Source organism: Perca flavescens, chromosome 10 (assembly GCF_004354835.1).
Source record: "Perca flavescens isolate YP-PL-M2 chromosome 10, PFLA_1.0, whole genome shotgun sequence".
NCBI lineage: Eukaryota > Metazoa > Chordata > Actinopteri > Perciformes > Percidae > Perca > Perca flavescens.
In genome coordinates, this window is record NC_041340.1 from 13155652 (window position 1) to 13173187 (window position 17536).

General features: G+C 38.5%; 1 protein-coding gene across 3 annotated transcripts in view; it reads left to right on the plus strand.

The window, feature by feature from the left end:
* wu:fb13g09 (multidrug resistance-associated protein 5) overlaps positions 1-17536 on the plus strand; it is a 42761-nt gene that overhangs the window by 5985 nt on the left and 19240 nt on the right. For 2 of the 3 annotated variants that reach the window (XR_003693504.1, XM_028588885.1), the window contains exons 1-3: positions 8969-9332; positions 12107-12292; positions 14357-14512. Coding sequence is in view for 2 of the 3 variants with exons in the window: in XM_028588885.1 (XP_028444686.1) it covers positions 9331-9332; positions 12107-12292; positions 14357-14512 (344 nt within the window). In the remaining variant the exon portion in view is untranslated. Of the gene's footprint in view, positions 1-8968; positions 9333-12106; positions 12293-14356; positions 14513-17536 lie in introns of those variants that run through there. The other variant, XM_028588886.1, reaches the window with a different exon arrangement.

Sequence of the window (17536 nt, forward strand, 5' to 3'; positions counted from 1 at the left end):
AATGTGGGTAGTGTCATGTGGAGATATTTCCAGTGAACTTTTCCCAGCCAGCCATCTACAACATCAATGGTAAATGTAAAGCTTTTTTTGTCTCAGAATCAGAGAGACAAAATAATCATTCCATGATCTAAAAGGAGCAGGGAGAAGAAACAAATCGTATATTACCTGCCTTCTCAACACAAGTTACAGTACATAAATAAACTACCACATATGGTCTGCCAATGCAGGTTGAATTTCTTACTAAATTTATACTTAACGTTTCCTGGGAATAGGCTAATTATTTGAAAAGTTAATGCAGGATTTTATAAGGGCAGAAATGCAGCAATGCCCTTAAAGACCTCTTTTTTTCCCACACCACGTCAAATTATAGTACATCACAGAAGGGACTGACTGCCTCGATGCGACCGTAATAGTTGGCAGTGAGTCTGAGCGCTTGGGATTTACTGGGTCTGACTAGTTTTACATTGGCAAATAATACTGAAAAGACCTTTTCACAGATGTAAACATAAACATTCTGAATGGACCCAAGTTGATTTCCTGTTGCAGTGTATGTGAATGGCATCAACTGACAGGAAGTTAACATGGGGCCATGCTGTTGCCTAGCAATGGAATTCCATTGAAATGGTCTATAGTCTTTTTTTACTGTATATCTTCAGCTGATGTTCTGTTCTTGTTTTTTTTTCTCATTTTCACTTATGTGTCCCAAGATAATTTGACTGCAGTATTGTACTTCCTCTAGTCCCACATTTACTGTACATACAATACATCATGTGCTTCAATAGACTTCACAAGATTAGGCCCACCATTTACAAAAGTAGTGGACTTTTATCACACTATTAAGAGTTTCCCATGTAGCCTTAATGTTATTTTTTTGTTTCCTTCATCTTTTTAGTATATTCATTCTTGTCTTATTATCACTGTCAGCTTATTTTATTATGCCTTGTATATCATTTCAGTGGATTTAGTTCTAGATTTCATGAAATCTCTATATAAAGATTTACAGGCTTTTTGCAAACTCTTGTTTTCCACACTATAGGGCAATTCTTATCACACAGTGATGTTCATAATTTCAAAAATGAATCATGCAACATTCACCTCCTCTACATATACTCCCCTCCAATCCTCCTCTGAAAAGTCCCTTCTGAAATTAGTCACATCTGTCAACATGGCATCATGACTTTGCGTATACATACACACCACTTTCTTAAAGCCAAATGGCGTGTTATCTGTATGCATTTTGAGCTTTCCACGTGTTTGTCTACACTGTATACAGTGGATGTAAACGTCTTATCGCGAGAACATGCCGTACTATCGCGAGAACAACGTCACACGTGTGTAGAAAAAAATAAAAATAAAAGGTTGGATTGAGGTTAGAAGAACATTGGGAAAGGCTTTAGTAACACAAAAAAGGACAAAAACATGACGGTGACCAACGTCACACGCTTAGGAAAACAATCAACGGTTGGGTTTAGGAAAGAAACATTGGGGAAGGCTTAAAAAAAGAAATTAACAAAAAAAACATTTGAAAAACGCCAGATGCAGGACGTGATCCTGGTTCTCCTGGGTGAAAGTCCTGTGTTTTACTAATCCACCACCCCAACCAGCCTCCCTCTGGGGACTTACGTCCCTTCATACTACTCGCTACGGCAAAAATTCACACGTAATGTAGGTCAATGGCGGCCGAACGGCGTTGATAAACGCACTGAAAAGCCATTATGCGTCTTGATAACACGCAAAAACGGCATACGAATTGGCGTGTCATACATACGCCACTTTATGAGACCAGTCTGCATCTGTTGTTAACCTAACAAATTTAGGCCTTTTTACTTTCTTATCTTTCTTGGGTTGACACTCATACATGATTATTTGTTTTATATATTAATAGCCGACTTTGAACAATAATCGCAATCACATTTCATGTAATACTGATGTACAATGAAATTGTGTGACCATACTGTGTGCTCCAGACTGAACTGTGGCTTGGCAGTTATCATAAATGTCCCAGGAGGTTGATAGCAAAGTCCCGATTTAGAGCATTGATTGCAGAAGTCCAGCATATTTCCCAGCTCAGTAAAGTGAGACCCTTTCGATGATTTTCTTCACTATTTCACGTATTGCATTTTTTTTCTGGCTGTCAGCGGTGCAGAGAAGGCCGCCAGCGAGATTGCATCACTGTATTAAGTCATAGGGAGTACAGATACTGCAAGAAAAGTAGAGGCAGAGTCTAAAATCTGGTGAAATTCTCTTTGTATTTGCTGACAGCACAGCAACTATGCAGGAACGGCTGGCTATAACTTAATTAGCCTTGTGGCTCTTATCAAACCTTTAAGTCCTATTAATTAATGATGGAGTAAACCTGTTTAAAACAAAAGCCTGTACCAAGCAGCATGCATTATCATATTGATAAGAGTTTTCTTTGAATTATATTTTGTCTTATTTCATTAGGGCTGAAGTAGAGACACAATCTCAGCAAGTGTGTGCATGGCAAACAGGTTTTCAACATGTACCTTTCAGCTTAATATAATGCCTAAGGACATATGATTAAACACAGTTAGATGTACTCCTGTATTGCAAACATGCACACACTGACGTGACATTTAATTATGTTGTCCACAGTGGATGTTGCACATCCTGAAGAAGTGTTATTAGCTACGACAGTGATGTTAAACAGCAGGAACTCTAAACTAAACTACAAGCTGTTGATTTGAATCAGTGTTTCAGCTGTTTTTTTTATTATTAGAATTTGGGGCATACACATGGGTGAATGTAGTTCACCCGCGTGTGTTTACTAGTCAGTTCTTTGTTTCAAGAAATGCAGGTTCCCATTCTGGGATCATCTTTTAGCACCAACATTAATCAACACTTTGACTTGTAACTTTCACACTTTCCTGAGCTTTTGGCAAATAAACGTGACCATCATTTTTATTTGTTTAAAAACATTTTTTTTGCTTTCCAACAAAGTGGAATCAATCATCCTAGATATGAAGCATATGTTGGTTATCCAATTGAAAGTAATTTGGCACTCAAGAGGAAGAAAGAATACAGTGAGTCTGCTTCTCTGCATTGTTTTGCCCAATTATGATCAAAACTGCTCAAGAAATAAACAAGTCTTCGCTGTAATTTTTGGCACACTTGCAACAAAATCCTCTAGTGCCACCATCAGGCTAGTGTTGATTGAAGACCCATTTCACTTTTATAGGTACACACTATGGGTAAATTAAACAATCTGTGTTGCGCCACCATTACTATAAACTCCTATTTTGGCCCTTTCTTTCTTGTGTTTTGTTTAAAATCTAATCAAGTGGATATTTATGAAATTTATTTAAAGTTTTCCGCAAAGATGAGTTGCTATAAAACAAATACATGGTGGACAGAATATAATGTTTCAGTCTGATTCATACTATTTTCACGCAAACATTCAGAACCCACATAATGGTCTTGATGTGATACGTAGCACAGGCTCACAGGCTCTTGTATTATAATAATTTCATAAAACTTTAATATATTTTATATGTTTTAAAAGGTCTGTGTAACTTTGTAGTAGGTCTTCCTTAATGCATAGAGGTGCAGCATCCTCCTGTTAGCTGGAGTGAGGCCAGAAAGGCCCCATAAGGATCCTGTGCATTAGTTGAAGAAAATACTTCACTGTGAACAAATTCATTTTATACGGCCTTATCACATGTCCTCCTATACATCTGACTATAAAATAGTTGTGTCTGTATATTTTATGAGATCTGTGGGGCATACTGCTGTCCAAAGAATATAGGTGATAATGTTATTTTTTACATTAATTGTAATGGGAAATAGTGAATCTAAGCAGATGGTAAGTTTGGGCATGGGAGCCTCAGGGAGATACTTTCACCCAAACCCCAGACACAATGTGGATGTCGAACTGAGTGCTCCGTGTTCGTTCATTTGTTCATTGCTGCTGCACTTAATATGTATTTTTCAGGATTTCTGTACTGTTTTTGTGGTACCAACCTTTGGGGCATAACATTTATGATAATTGGGCTTGTTCATCAATCACAATGCAAGCATTTTGCCAAAGATTGAGTTTCTTGTGACAGTCAGTGAATAGCTAAAACATCCCTGCAGTTGTGTCAGGAACATCATTTATTGCAGACCTATCTAACTGGGACTCAGTTTGCAGCTGACAAAAGCCCATATCACAATTCGTTTTCCAATAATGGGGAATGTGTAAACAAGCCTTATTTTACTTGTGGGCAGTGTACTAAGCTGGATGCATTTTTGCCTACTGCTAAGTTACAGCTATATTGTTGTTTTGGATTAGCTTTATGTGTTGTGCACGGCAGAGGCTTATAAATTGCCATTGCTTCACTTTGGCCCATTAGGAGGTGTAGCTGTTATTTGTGTAGCACACTGAGCTTAAGGTCTTTATCATGTACATTAGGATAACCTCAAGTCACTGTAGAGGGTTTACTATTTATTTGGCAGATTTGTTTTCAGTCTAACTCCTCCATGCCTCTGTCCTACAATGGCCGAGACGGTTCAACACAAACACAAAAGCCACAACACAAATACATAAGGACAACGGCAGTGAGTGTGTGTGACAAACGGAGCCGGAGGAGGAAAGTTCTTGTATGTTTGAGTAAGTGAAACATGGTTCCTGGCTAATTATGTTTACTGTCGCTATGTGATTGTCACAAATAAGCAATGTTGTTCAATATCTTTTTTATTTTCATATGTATACTCTGCCATTTAGGCTACGAAGCTACAGCTATAACATTATCTAAATGGTGCCCAGTGTCTTTTACAGTTTTTTCCAATTGTTAAAACACAGTTTTGCAAACTAGGCTGGTTTTTATCAAAATACTTAACACAATTCACCAAACCACACACCCAAACTGCAAAATACCTCATATATCCTGTAAAACGAAGCACTGCAACCAAAACTACATATAGCATTATCAAAATCACACGTCATTCATATTACCAGATTATTGTCTAACCAACTATGTTGGGCATAATGAAAAGCACTCTCATCTTTAGTATGCTTTGCCATAATACTAAAATAGTTCAAATTGTAGAAAATTTGTTCACATGCACAGAAATATTTGCAGATACACACATCTGCTGTTGAAACTTTTTTATTTTTTATTTTTCACCAAACAAGTCAGTGCAACATATGCACAGCAGATATATTTAAATTGGACTGAACAAAAATATGCTCACAAACATTGCTCACACATGTTGGCCAATAAGCTCATGTAGTGTCATTTTGAATGGCAGTGTTTTGAAATGGCAAACATGTGACTTTATGTCAGATTGTTGTGTCTTATGCAGAGAACCGTGTTCAGTGCATTTAAAAAGTGCCATTTTGAATTGCAAAATGTGTGTAAAGCAGAAAATGTGTTTAGACTTTATAGACTTGAGAAGAGGTTTTGCTCTCTGTGTGTCTGTTTAAATAATTGTGCAATGCAGGTCATTTTAGTGTGTTAGCAATTGGAAAAAACTGTAACGCACGAGTGCTACGTTTAAAGTCTATAGTTTGCCATGTTTAGTGAAGCTGTTTAAATCACACCAATATTATAGCCCACTGTTACGTGCTTAACTTGTTAACTGTATCTATCTGGTTATTGATCAGCTCCCAGCGGCAAATTCCCTCTATATGGTTGGTTGGGAAACTGTGTGTGTGTGTGTGTGTGTGTGTGTGTGTGTGTGTGTGTGTGTGTGTGTGGTTACGGTAAACAGATGTTTAAAGTGAATGCTAATTGTGTTACCTTCAATATGCTGCCTATTATACAGTGTTAGGGGCGTAATATGTCATACATACACACATACGGTCTATGTTCAAGGTCATACACGGTTGGTCTGAATGAAATAAACCCAGAATTTTAACCATGACCTTGCTTCGTGCTTACTACTGGAAAATAAAATAAGTAAATAAATAGAATTCAGACTGTGGACTGAATATTTACACCATTATTACACCAATATTTAAAGCCATATAAAGGGTTTGTTCATAGACTGTATATTACCAATTGTACAGTCTATGGTTTTGTTGCATGTCCTCAGTCTTACCCTACAAATAGGCACACACACACACACACACACACACACACACACACACACACACACACACACACACACACACACACACACTTTCCTTCGTAGCCTAAATAGCAGAGTATACATACATATGAAAATACAAATATATTGAACAACATATATACATAACTTATTTGTGACAATCACATAGCGACAGTAATCATAATTAGCAAGGAACCATGTTTCACTCAAACATACAAAAGCTTTCCGACAGCTCATCCGACAGCTCTGTTCATTCACTTCCACTGTCGCTTATGTGTTTGTGTTGTAGCTTTTGTATTTGTGTTGTAGCTTTTGCGTTTGTGTTGTAGCTTTTGTATTTGTGTTGAACCGTCTCGGCCACCGTATCTGTCAACAGGGTAAACAAAGCATGATTACAATGCTACAACTCTGCTAGCCAGTGAGAGCATTTTTATTAGCACCAGCAGCACAGCTTGATACTTCTAGGCTAGAGTCTTAGAGCAAGATCAAAAACCTCTTGTATATTGCATTTTGAGGTGTCTTATTTGGTGACATGGTCAAGGCCTCTGTTAGGTGAAATGTTTGCGTGTTCCGAATGCAAGCCAAAGTTCTGTACATCCTTTAAAACGTTGCAACACAGAAATAGCTAGCACAAGAACATCTGAATCCACAGTACAAATCAATTTTGTCGGATGGCCGTGGACCATGGACAAACGTCCTGCTATCTGCCTCCTCATGACAGCATGGAGGACAAATCCTGAAGGTATATGTCAACAGGGTAAACAAAGCAGGATTACAATGCTACAACTCTGCTAGCCAGTGAGAGCATTTTTATTAGCACCAGCAGCACAGCTTGATACTTCTAGGCTATAACAAAACATCTGAAGCCCCTCTTCATGGTTTCCTTTTCTTTTTGTTTATGGCCTCCAAATTTCTAAACCTTGTCCTTTGCTGGATAAGCTAGGTAATTTGGTATTCATTATTATCAGAATATGACAGAATATACACAATATTCATTCAAGTTATCTGACTTTTAGACTGGCATATGCATGGATTGGTGCTATGTTTAGGTTTATACTGTATATAGTGACATGCAAATACAAGCACACCCACACTGTCAGTCACTGTTCTGTCTTAGAGCAAGATCAAAAACCTCTTGTATATTGCATTTTGAGGTGTCTTATTTGGTGACATGGTCAAGGCCTCTGTTAGGTGAAATATTTGCGTGTTCTGAATGCAAGCCAAAGTTCTGTACATCCTTTAAAACGTTGCAACACAGAAATAGCTAGCACAAGAACACCTGAATCCACAGTACAAATCAATTTTGTCGGATGGCCGTGGACCATGGACAAACGTCCTGCTATCTGCCTCCTCATGACAGCATGGAGGACAAATCCTGAAGAGGTGGTTGGCATATAACTGCATTAACATCTTTAATAAGAAAATAGAACATTTACAAATAATTGTAAATAAGCAATCAAATGTATGCAACAGAACTCGTTATTTTACATGTTAGCAGAATCTGCTTTGTTAAAGTGCTCATATTATGCTCATTTTTAGGTTCATAATTTTTTAGAGGTTATATCAAAATAAGTTTATATGGTTTAATAAAAAATAATAATAATAAAAACATTTTTGTTGTACTGCACATTGCTGCAGCTCCTTTTTTCACTCTGTGTGTTGAGCTCTCTGTTTTAGCTACCGGGTAAGGCATCTCACTTCTGTTCCATCTTTGTTTGGAGTCGCACATGCGCAGTACCTAGGTAAGGAGTACCTAAGTAAGGACTACTAGCCAGTCAGAAGCTGAGTATGAGGGCGTACCACGCTAGCGGCTAGGTGAGCATTATAACGTGTGTTACAAAGTGACGCATGTTCGTCACGGAAGTAAAGGCTGGACTACAATAGAGCTGTTTGGAGCAGTTGGTGAACAGAGTTTTCTGTTGGAGATGGTAAGTCTTATAACATGCACAAAAAAGATATATAACACAATAAATGAAAGGGGAAAAGCCAAAAAGCATAATATGAGCACTTTAACGTTCATTTGTGTGCTAAAAGTGTGATTCAGATACCTGTTTCTCCAGCAATGGGAGTGAAGAGAGAGAAGAAAAAAAACAAACTGTAATCCGTTTACTGTGGATGACTGCAATTGATGATGATTTTCACATTTAGTTGGGCATATATCATGGTTAGTAAACAACCCAGAGTTCTGCCAAAGTTTAGTATCACTTTAACTGTGAATAGATCCCGGTGACCCTGAACTTTATCAAGCAATATCTCTGTCAATTGTACTGCTAATGAAAAGAGAAATTCACCGATGGGAAACTGAGGATCTTGCCATTCCAGCACAAAGCAAGGGGGTGAAGGGGGCATTTTTCTCAAGTTAAAGGCTTTTAGCACCCCAAAAAAAACATGTCTGTCATTTGACATCTGATCTAATCAGCTTGAACATACCTTGGCTATCACCAAGAGTAATAAACTCTTTTCTCTGCAACACTCAGGGCTTTTTAGGGGTCAGATTTGCAGTGCCTTGATATCTATATATCAAACATAAAAACCCACACCTGTGTCAAATGTGTTGCTGTTATCGCAAAATGCGCTATTGTTATTAATATTTAAACCTAGCTGCCCCACTTTAAGTAAAGGATCTGAATAGGCTAGCCTACTTCTTCCAACACTGATAGTAGGCCTAGTGACTCTTAAAACGAGTGGGGGGGAAATATATTTCTCGCACAATTGTAACGTCTTAATTGAAACTTTAGTGTGCTAAAAGATGCACAGTTGCTTCCTCCTCATGCGAGTGTTTTTCTCTGATATTCTTCCTGTAATTAGTAAAGACACCAGTCACCTTTTATGTGTTTACCAAGAGGGTGGGCCAATCAGATTCCAGTAAGAGCCGTGGACCCGCCCATGCCCCGAGGGTTTACTTCCTCCCCGTTTTTCCTGTTAATACGGCGACTGTTGAGCACCGTCACCGGTTGGCGGAGCCACTCAAGTGATGTCATGTCAGGAATTCCTCTCCCTGTAGGGCTCCGTGTGACGATCATGCTTCAGACACTGCTGGGAGGAAGCTGCACGTACTGTATACACGTGAGCCGTCATCTACCATGTTTCCTGACGGTGTTTTCATCTGAACCCCGCTCCGCTGCTGGAGGTGATGCGTCTGTGTGGTTGTGGAAAAGAAGTTAAGGTTTAATGACAAAACTTAGAAAAGAGAACATGGTCAACTGCATCTCCATCTGCATTTCCTGCTTATAAACACAAGATCAGAGAGCTGTACTGCTACAAACCAGGCCGACTTGAATGTAAGTGTGTTGTGAATGAGAACTTCTGTCTATTACCCTTGCGCTACAGCACTACAACTAATTTGCTGCTGAAAGTTATTGTAGTACATGTATTGTCAAGATGGTGAGACAAATTGAAAGTGATATTGATGAAGTAATCTAACCTCCAGACAATTAGGGAATATTTCTACCTAGAATAGTTTAAAAACTTTGGCAAAAAGTTTTATTTGTCACAAGTTTTGGGCAAAAGACATAAGAATAAGAATAAATTAGGAAATGTCTTACTGTATGTTCTATGACATTTTCAAATCGAGTCTGCTGACAGAGGCAGTGTTGGTTATCTTTTATCTTGAATCTTTGGAAACAATGTTGGGGGAAACAAAGAATCTGTATCTTTGAGTCTACCTTTGCTAATTTGTTCACATAACTGTACTTATTAATTTTATTTGCCCTAAATTCTAGTTTTGTTTCCTCATGTTTTTATCCTGTATCTGTTGGTATACACACGATTTTCTGTGGATATTATGTCACTTTTTGTCTGATGAAAGTGACGAAAAGTGATGAAAGTTCAGAAAACTGTATTTAATGCTAAAACACAGTATTGGGGTGAGACATTACAAGAAAAGGGTTCGTCTAAAGGTGAGGTTATTTGTGAGAAAATGTCTGATCCAAGCAGATGCATACAAGCAAATTTTAAGCAGATAAGGCAGATTTTTTTTATACACAATATAAATTTAATTGAGGAAAAATCACCTGCATTAACATCACATGCCAACAAGAACCTATGTGATTAACGCTGTGGAGGTAGGTCTGGCAATGCGAGAGAGTGTACACTGATACCAAAAAAATGTATTGTGTGTTTAAAGGATAAGGATATACAAGGAAATAACTTGCTGGGCAGGTTTGGACTGATTCAACAAACCTGAATGGTTCAAACCTTCCAAGCAAAAATCACAACGCTCTGAAACGTTCACAGCCATATGACAAACTTCACAGGATATACGCACCGATGGCTGCAGAAGGAACCACAAAACATCTTTTCATGCTCTTTCTCAACCCCAATGTTTGGTTCCCATCACACTTTATATATACAGTGACTATTTGTTGCAGTGTATTTCTCAGCAGAACTTATTGTATCAGTTTTCTGTTCTGTGACTCTGTGCCCCTACTGGGCTATCTGTATTAAATATCATAATTGGCCACATTCTCTGGGCAGTCAGTCTGCAGCCCACACAGCCTGGCTGACCTTGTCACGCGGGGCTTTGCCATAGAAGGGATCAGTGACAGTGTACGGACACACTGGCAGCTCAGATGTCTGCTCCCAAGTTCCTGGGGCCGCTGGCACGTCGTCTTTAAATAGATAAGCACTTAAGTTGTATGCCAGAGAGGGGCCCTGACCTCGGAACAAGGTGATTTCTCAAGTCTATCTGTGTCTCAGAGGGTGATTCAGCAAAACACTGCTTTTCTCTAATAGTTCTCTAGGTTGAGGGAAGACAGAACAGGCCGATTACTGTTTCATTCTTCATTTTGCCACTGAGAATTTAGCTATCATGTCAGCTTGGAAGTTTTTTTCTTGAAGAAAAAAAGCTTGAAGCATCTCAGAAAAAATCAACTGTAGCCAACTGTATCACCAATGCAGCAGATCAGATTGTTGCAACTGTGTGACAGTGTTGAATGTTTTTAAGAGCTCTTAAACAAATAATCGGTTTAGTCGTTTCTGCAACAATTCTAATTATAGAAGAATCATTTAAATAATTTTTCAAGTAGAAACTGGCAAACATTCATTGGTTTGCTTGTCTTTTTAGGTAGTGCAATTCATATATTTGGGTTTTGGACTGTTGGTTGGACACAACAGGCAGGTTCAAAACATCACTTTGAGTCCACTGGAAATGGTGATGGCATTTTTCGGTATTTTCTGACAATTTAGTAACCTGACTCCGCCAGATGGATTGCTTCGCATTTGCTCGGCATATCCATCTGGGAACTTTCCGTTGGAGAACTTTTGGGAAGGGGCGGAAATACTGGTTAGCTGATTGGATGAACCATCTGTCTATCACCTATGTTGGTGATAGACGGGCCAAATCAACCAATCAGATCCACGGGCGTGAAAAAATACAACCACAAGCCCGCCCCTGCTGCAGGCAAAGCATAGCTCGTTAGCTCAGCATGCAAGCAATATGTCGGTAAAGGATATTTGCCGTTTGTGTGTCGAGAATTTAGGAATAAAAGGCACCATTTCAGGTTCCCGGACCATATTCCAAAAGAAGCATCCAAGAGAAAAAAAGCATTAGCGAGCAGCTAACAGAATTAGGGCTACCGCTGTCTGAAAATACTGGTTAGCTGATTGGATAAACCATCTGTCTATCACCACCTAACCCACCTCAAAACCAACGCTGATTGGCCCGGTCGTTTGGCTAACGGCTCCAAATTTTCTCTACCTCAAGATGCCAGACTGATCTGCAAGTGGAAAACTGGAGCTCGCGAGATCAGGACGATCTCACGAGGCTAACAATTTACAGCCAGAATTAATAATTGAATAATCAAGAGGATTATCAGCATATTAATCAATAATGAAAATAATTGTTAGTTTCAGTGATTACGCCTGATCAGATCTCTGGGGTATTCAAATGTAATTAAATCTCAGATCTTCAGAAGCTAATAACAAGTTTTCATTATTTCAAAAAAAAACAAAGTAGCCCTTCAGTGAATATCTGTAGTCATATATTTGCAGGCTATTGTTACACATCTAAAATGTATTTGTGATTAATGTAATTTTGCTGTTCTCTTTCCATAAGGTCCGCCATGTTCTCTGATGCACTAGAAGCAGCGGGGCGGGTGGAGGGCCTGCCGCTGTCCTCCCCACAACCGCTACCAGAGCTAGTGGACGAGGAAGCAGAGGCATCAGTGGAGAGGGGGCCGAAGAGTCGAGGTCGCTATCGGAAAAGCCTGCAGCTTTTAAAGCCCTTCAGGATAACACATAAGTAAATGAATGAATGAATGAAGAAATTTATTTCACAAATATCACAAATAAACCAAACAAAACATCAAAGAAATGTACACATAAGTTAAAAAGCAAAACATTCAATAAACAATAAGAAACATTAACCAACATAGACATGTCTGAAAAGTAGTAGGAAGAAATATACTGTACACTTATTTAATCCTACCCCTTTTCCATAGCTCAGTAATTCATTAATTATTATTATTATTATTCTTTTTTTTTTAAATATATTTTTAACTTCCCTTCCTGACCCTTAGTACTGTGGAACACTCCCATGTAACTATATACAATTTGGTGTTTTGAATGTACAATCCATATACAGATATATATCGACATTCGTACATATACGTACATACACACACATATACTGTACATACATACATACATTAGAGCTGGGCAATATATTGATATCGTGATATGAGACTAAATTTTGTCTTAGATTTTGGATATAGTAAAATCGTAATATATTAAGTGTTGTCTTTTCCTGGTTTTGAAGGCTGCATTAGAGTAAAGTGATGTAATTTTCTGAACTCAACACACTGTTCTAGCTGTTCTATTATTTGCCTTTACACACTTTGTCATTTAATTGACATTTCTGATGATTATTTATATTTTGTTAAAACACCAATTGTCAATCTTACATTACATGTCATTTAGCTGATGCTTTTATCCAAAGTGACTTACAATTCTTACATATCAGAGGTCACACACCTCTGGAGCAACTAGGAGTTAAGTGTCTTGCTCAGGGACACATTGGTTGATGTATCACAGTGGGAATTGAACCCGGGTCTACCGCACCAAAGGCATGTGACAGATCCACTGCGCCATCACCACCACCCAACCTACAATATTGTCGCAATATTGTGACGAGGTATTTGGTCAAGAATATCGTGATATTAGATTTTCTCCATATCACTCAGCCCTAACATACATACATACATACATACATACATACATACATACATACTTACTTACATACATACATACATACATACATACATACATACTCTTTACACAAATAAATTTACATACACATATTTACATACACTCACACATAATATAATAACCCTAAAATATGTTACCACATTTCTCTATCTTAACATATAAATAAATTATTACCACATATTTATATCTTATTTCTATTTATCATATATATATATATATGTATATGTATGTATGTATGTATGTATGTATGTATGTATATATATATATATATATGATAAATAGAAATAAGATATAAATATATATATATATATATATATATATATATATATATATATATGATAAATAGAAATAAGATATATATATACACAAGACATTGCAGTTGTTAAAGCCCTCCTTCTTTCCTGTATCTTTTGAAAATTGTTGCTTTGTACCGTTTTTTTAACCGGATTATGTTGCTTTAGTTCTGTGCTCAGACGATTTCACAATTTCACACCACTGATTGTAATGCACTGACTTTTTATAGTCGTGCGAACCACTAGAACCTTGAAATTAAACCTATCCCTTAAATTATAACCCCCCTCTCTATCAAAAAATAACTTCTGAATATCTTGCTGTTTCTTGCTGTATACATGATAAGTAAAATGATATTCAAGTTCATGTGGCAACTCTCTGAATTTGGGCCAGATAAAGGCAGACGGTTTTAGGCTGGCACATCAACAGATACCCATTTAAAGACACATAGACACAAAAGTCCACATTTGTTGTGTTTGCTGCTTCATGTGCTGAGTTAAGGAGTAGCAGGAGGCCATGATAAGGGATGGGAACCCATCCCCCAGCAATAGACAGCACCATGTTTAAACATATGCCGACTGATAAACTGCCCCTAAACTTTTTTTTCTCTTTTCGCTGCTCTCTCAGATTTCTGTGAAGAGCATGCAAATTACTGTTCAAACACTGCAGGCATGATTCACCTTTCCGAGCAAAGGCGCCTCTTCTTTCTCAGTGGCCTTTGTGGGCCGGCTCCCCCAACATAGCACCTCTGTGTATGCCTGCACGTTTAGACATCTCACCCATTTCCACATCTTCTCCTCTATTCCAGACACCAGCACCCAGTCGATAACGCCGGCCTCTTCTCATTTATGACTCTGCAATGGCTCTCCCCACTGGCACTGAAGGCCTTCAAGGCATCCAGCTTGTCTATAGATGATGTGTGGGGACTGTCTTGCCATGAAGCCTCTGAGATCAACTGCCAAAGGTGATGTAACTATGGCACTGCTGAGGTTTGCCTCATGAAAGTGCCCTGCGGTGTTTAGAAAAATTCTATTTGATGCTGAAACACAGTATTGGGGTGAGACATTACTTGAAAAGGGTTTGACTAAAAGTGAGGTCATTTGTGGTTACTTGTAGTTATCTGTTATTTGCGAATTGTCACTGAACACTGAACACCTTGGGCACTGTAGTTTGCTTCTAGTCAATCCCATTTACAGCTGACATAAATAACCCTCTACCACACTAACACAACAACCAAAAATAATCTTAAACAAATGTATTATTGACCCCTATTTTAGGATATTACTGAGTCTTCTAAAACATATATTTAAGTATATATTTGTGACACATTGTTATAGCTCCAGACAGGCTGGGGAAGGCAAAAAGAGCTGAGAGACCGACTAACGTAGAGTAGAGTTGGTTATGGCCTTTGTTGACAATAATAAAAGTATAGAATATTGCAAACTCATTTTGTCTTTTGACACAGGGTGCATCCACAAGACAGTGTCTCAGGATTAGCCATTGAATCTGCTTTAGTTGAATCCCCCTACTAATTTGCAAATAATTAAATTACTAATCAATCATCATCATGTTTAAAGCAAACAAGACTACTGTTAACAATAAGGCGAAGACACGCATTGAGCTCAGGCTCAGACACGGGAAGGATAGAGTAGGTGCAGCAGGGCATTGGTTCTTTCCAAGCGGACCGCGAGGCAGTGATTGGTGGGTGTTTTTAGGATTATAGGGGCAACAGATGACAGCTCTTTTTTGCTCTTTTTTCAGGGCCCATAAGTTATGTATTGCTGTCGGGGTGTAAAGACGATTTCAGACAATATATAAAAAAATTGTATTGGAAATTACCAACCCTGCCTTTAAATCAAAGTCAAAATGGTGCTATAATCCTATAAATTAAAAAAATAAATGTAAGGTCAAAAAGTCATGTTTTTTGTTTCAAGCACCTAATTAAGCTTTTTTGTATCAGGGCATATTCAGGTAAACTGATCTGCATTACACTCCTTTGCTTTCACCCAGGGATTATTTTTCTTTTTTTGAACAAATATTAAAAAACCTTTGCTTTCCCTGCGCAAGTGAGCAAGTTCAAAGTCTTTCTTTACCAATACAGGAACGTTGTGCTGGAACGAGTGTCTGCTAAGAATAGCAGGGATTAGAGATTACAGTCAGAATTAGTGCCTTTATCGGCTATGTCATTAACTCCTCTACCTGTGATGCATGTCTCCTTGTCACATTTATTAGCGGTCATTGACTGGATCCAGGCTGGGGCAGACCATGAGATAAAAGTCACAGTTTGTGTGCCAAACCACAGCCTGAGAGATGCTTTGTAGTAATGCACTAATTCTATTAATGAACAATAAAGACTCACAATAAGCTCATTAGGGGGCATTTAGTGTTTACTGCTAACTTAAAGAAAACCAATGCTTTTTCCATTACTCACGTGCTGTCAAGTCATGGCACCATGACTTGGCAATATAGAGGAGGGTGGCTATTTGAGGAAGATCACTCTTTTATCTAGTGACAACTGTGTGGGTTGTAAATGACCAGTTCTGTTAAAAGGCTCTGGCTCACGGCCTGGAGGTTTAGTGCTGCTGCTTTGTGTGTGCTAAAGACCACATAAAGGGGAAGCAGCAGAGGAGCACAAAGCTATCACATTGGCGCGGGTGGGCGATGGTGTGCATGAGCTGCAGAGTCTGGAGACTGGAGATCTTTATTTTGTGTTTACATAGCAAGAACAGTTATGCAACCCCAATGCAAAGCAGGGATGATGGCGAGAGGGGGAATGGGAAAAGCACCCTGGGAGAGTTGACACTTGTTGGTGCTCAGTGAGGTGCGAACTTTGAACACGATGTCCTGGCCAAAACACTCTTGAAACATCAGCTTCGCTTGCCACCTGGCAAACTGAGACGATGACTGTTAGAAACATTTCAGCCATGTTTAAAAGCAAATCATTCCTCCTTTGGATCCCACACTGTTGCTCTCATTTCCATTTATGTGTGTTACCACGCACACACTTATTGTTGAGATTTTAAATCTTTGAAATGATGTTAATTATGATACAAAAAACTATAAATACACATGACTTTGGTTTTGGGCTGGGCAATATGGACCAAAAATCATATCTCTGTATTTTTTAGGCTAAATGGAAATACACAGTATATATCTCTGTATTTTCTACGAAATGGGCTGAATGTTCAGTTGTAAGTCAAAGCCACATGTGAGATTTCGGGCAACTGGCGGTTTGTATTTACTGGTCCAATGTAGCTTTTTACTGGCTCCAGGGCATCGGGTAATCCTTGTTGCTAGACCCTGTTGTGAGTGAGCAAGTCAGGCAAACGCAATGGGAGAGTGGGGCCAGGGTTTACATGGAGTGTGTGAGAGAGATGCACTCGAACGGCTTTACGGAAGAAATGGTTCATGTAACGCAACATCAAACTATATCGATATAAACGGAATTGTCTCATTCTATATCTCATTTAAAAATATATTGATAGAATTTAAAATGTCGATATACCCGCCCAGCCCTGCTTTGGATATGCCGGTATATAGTGTATTAATATTTACCATAACGTAGGTAGGGCCTATATGTTAGTAGAATTACCGCTCTTTCCATACATTGTTGATTGTTCCTTGCTTGGTGCATTAATTAATACAATGTGTTAACTCACATAGAAGTCTCATTACCGGTGACTCAAGCTGTGCTCTGTGCAGCTATCGGCCTGCAATTAATTGCAGTTTCTTAGATTCAACACCATTTGACTTCAAGTAGTAATTATAAGGCTGTGTGAGAGTCTAGTTGGTTTAATGTTCTGTCTATCTCTGATACGTTTTTAATAAAGTCATTATGCCGTAAATTACTTTTTGCAGCTGCTCTGCTGCTGCTTTATAGAGTCATTAGCAATGATGCATTTTGCCAAAAAGATATTTTACCCTCTTTGAGGGGCTTTATACTGCAATAAAGTAGTACATTAGCACATCTTCGGTAACATGTTTGGTA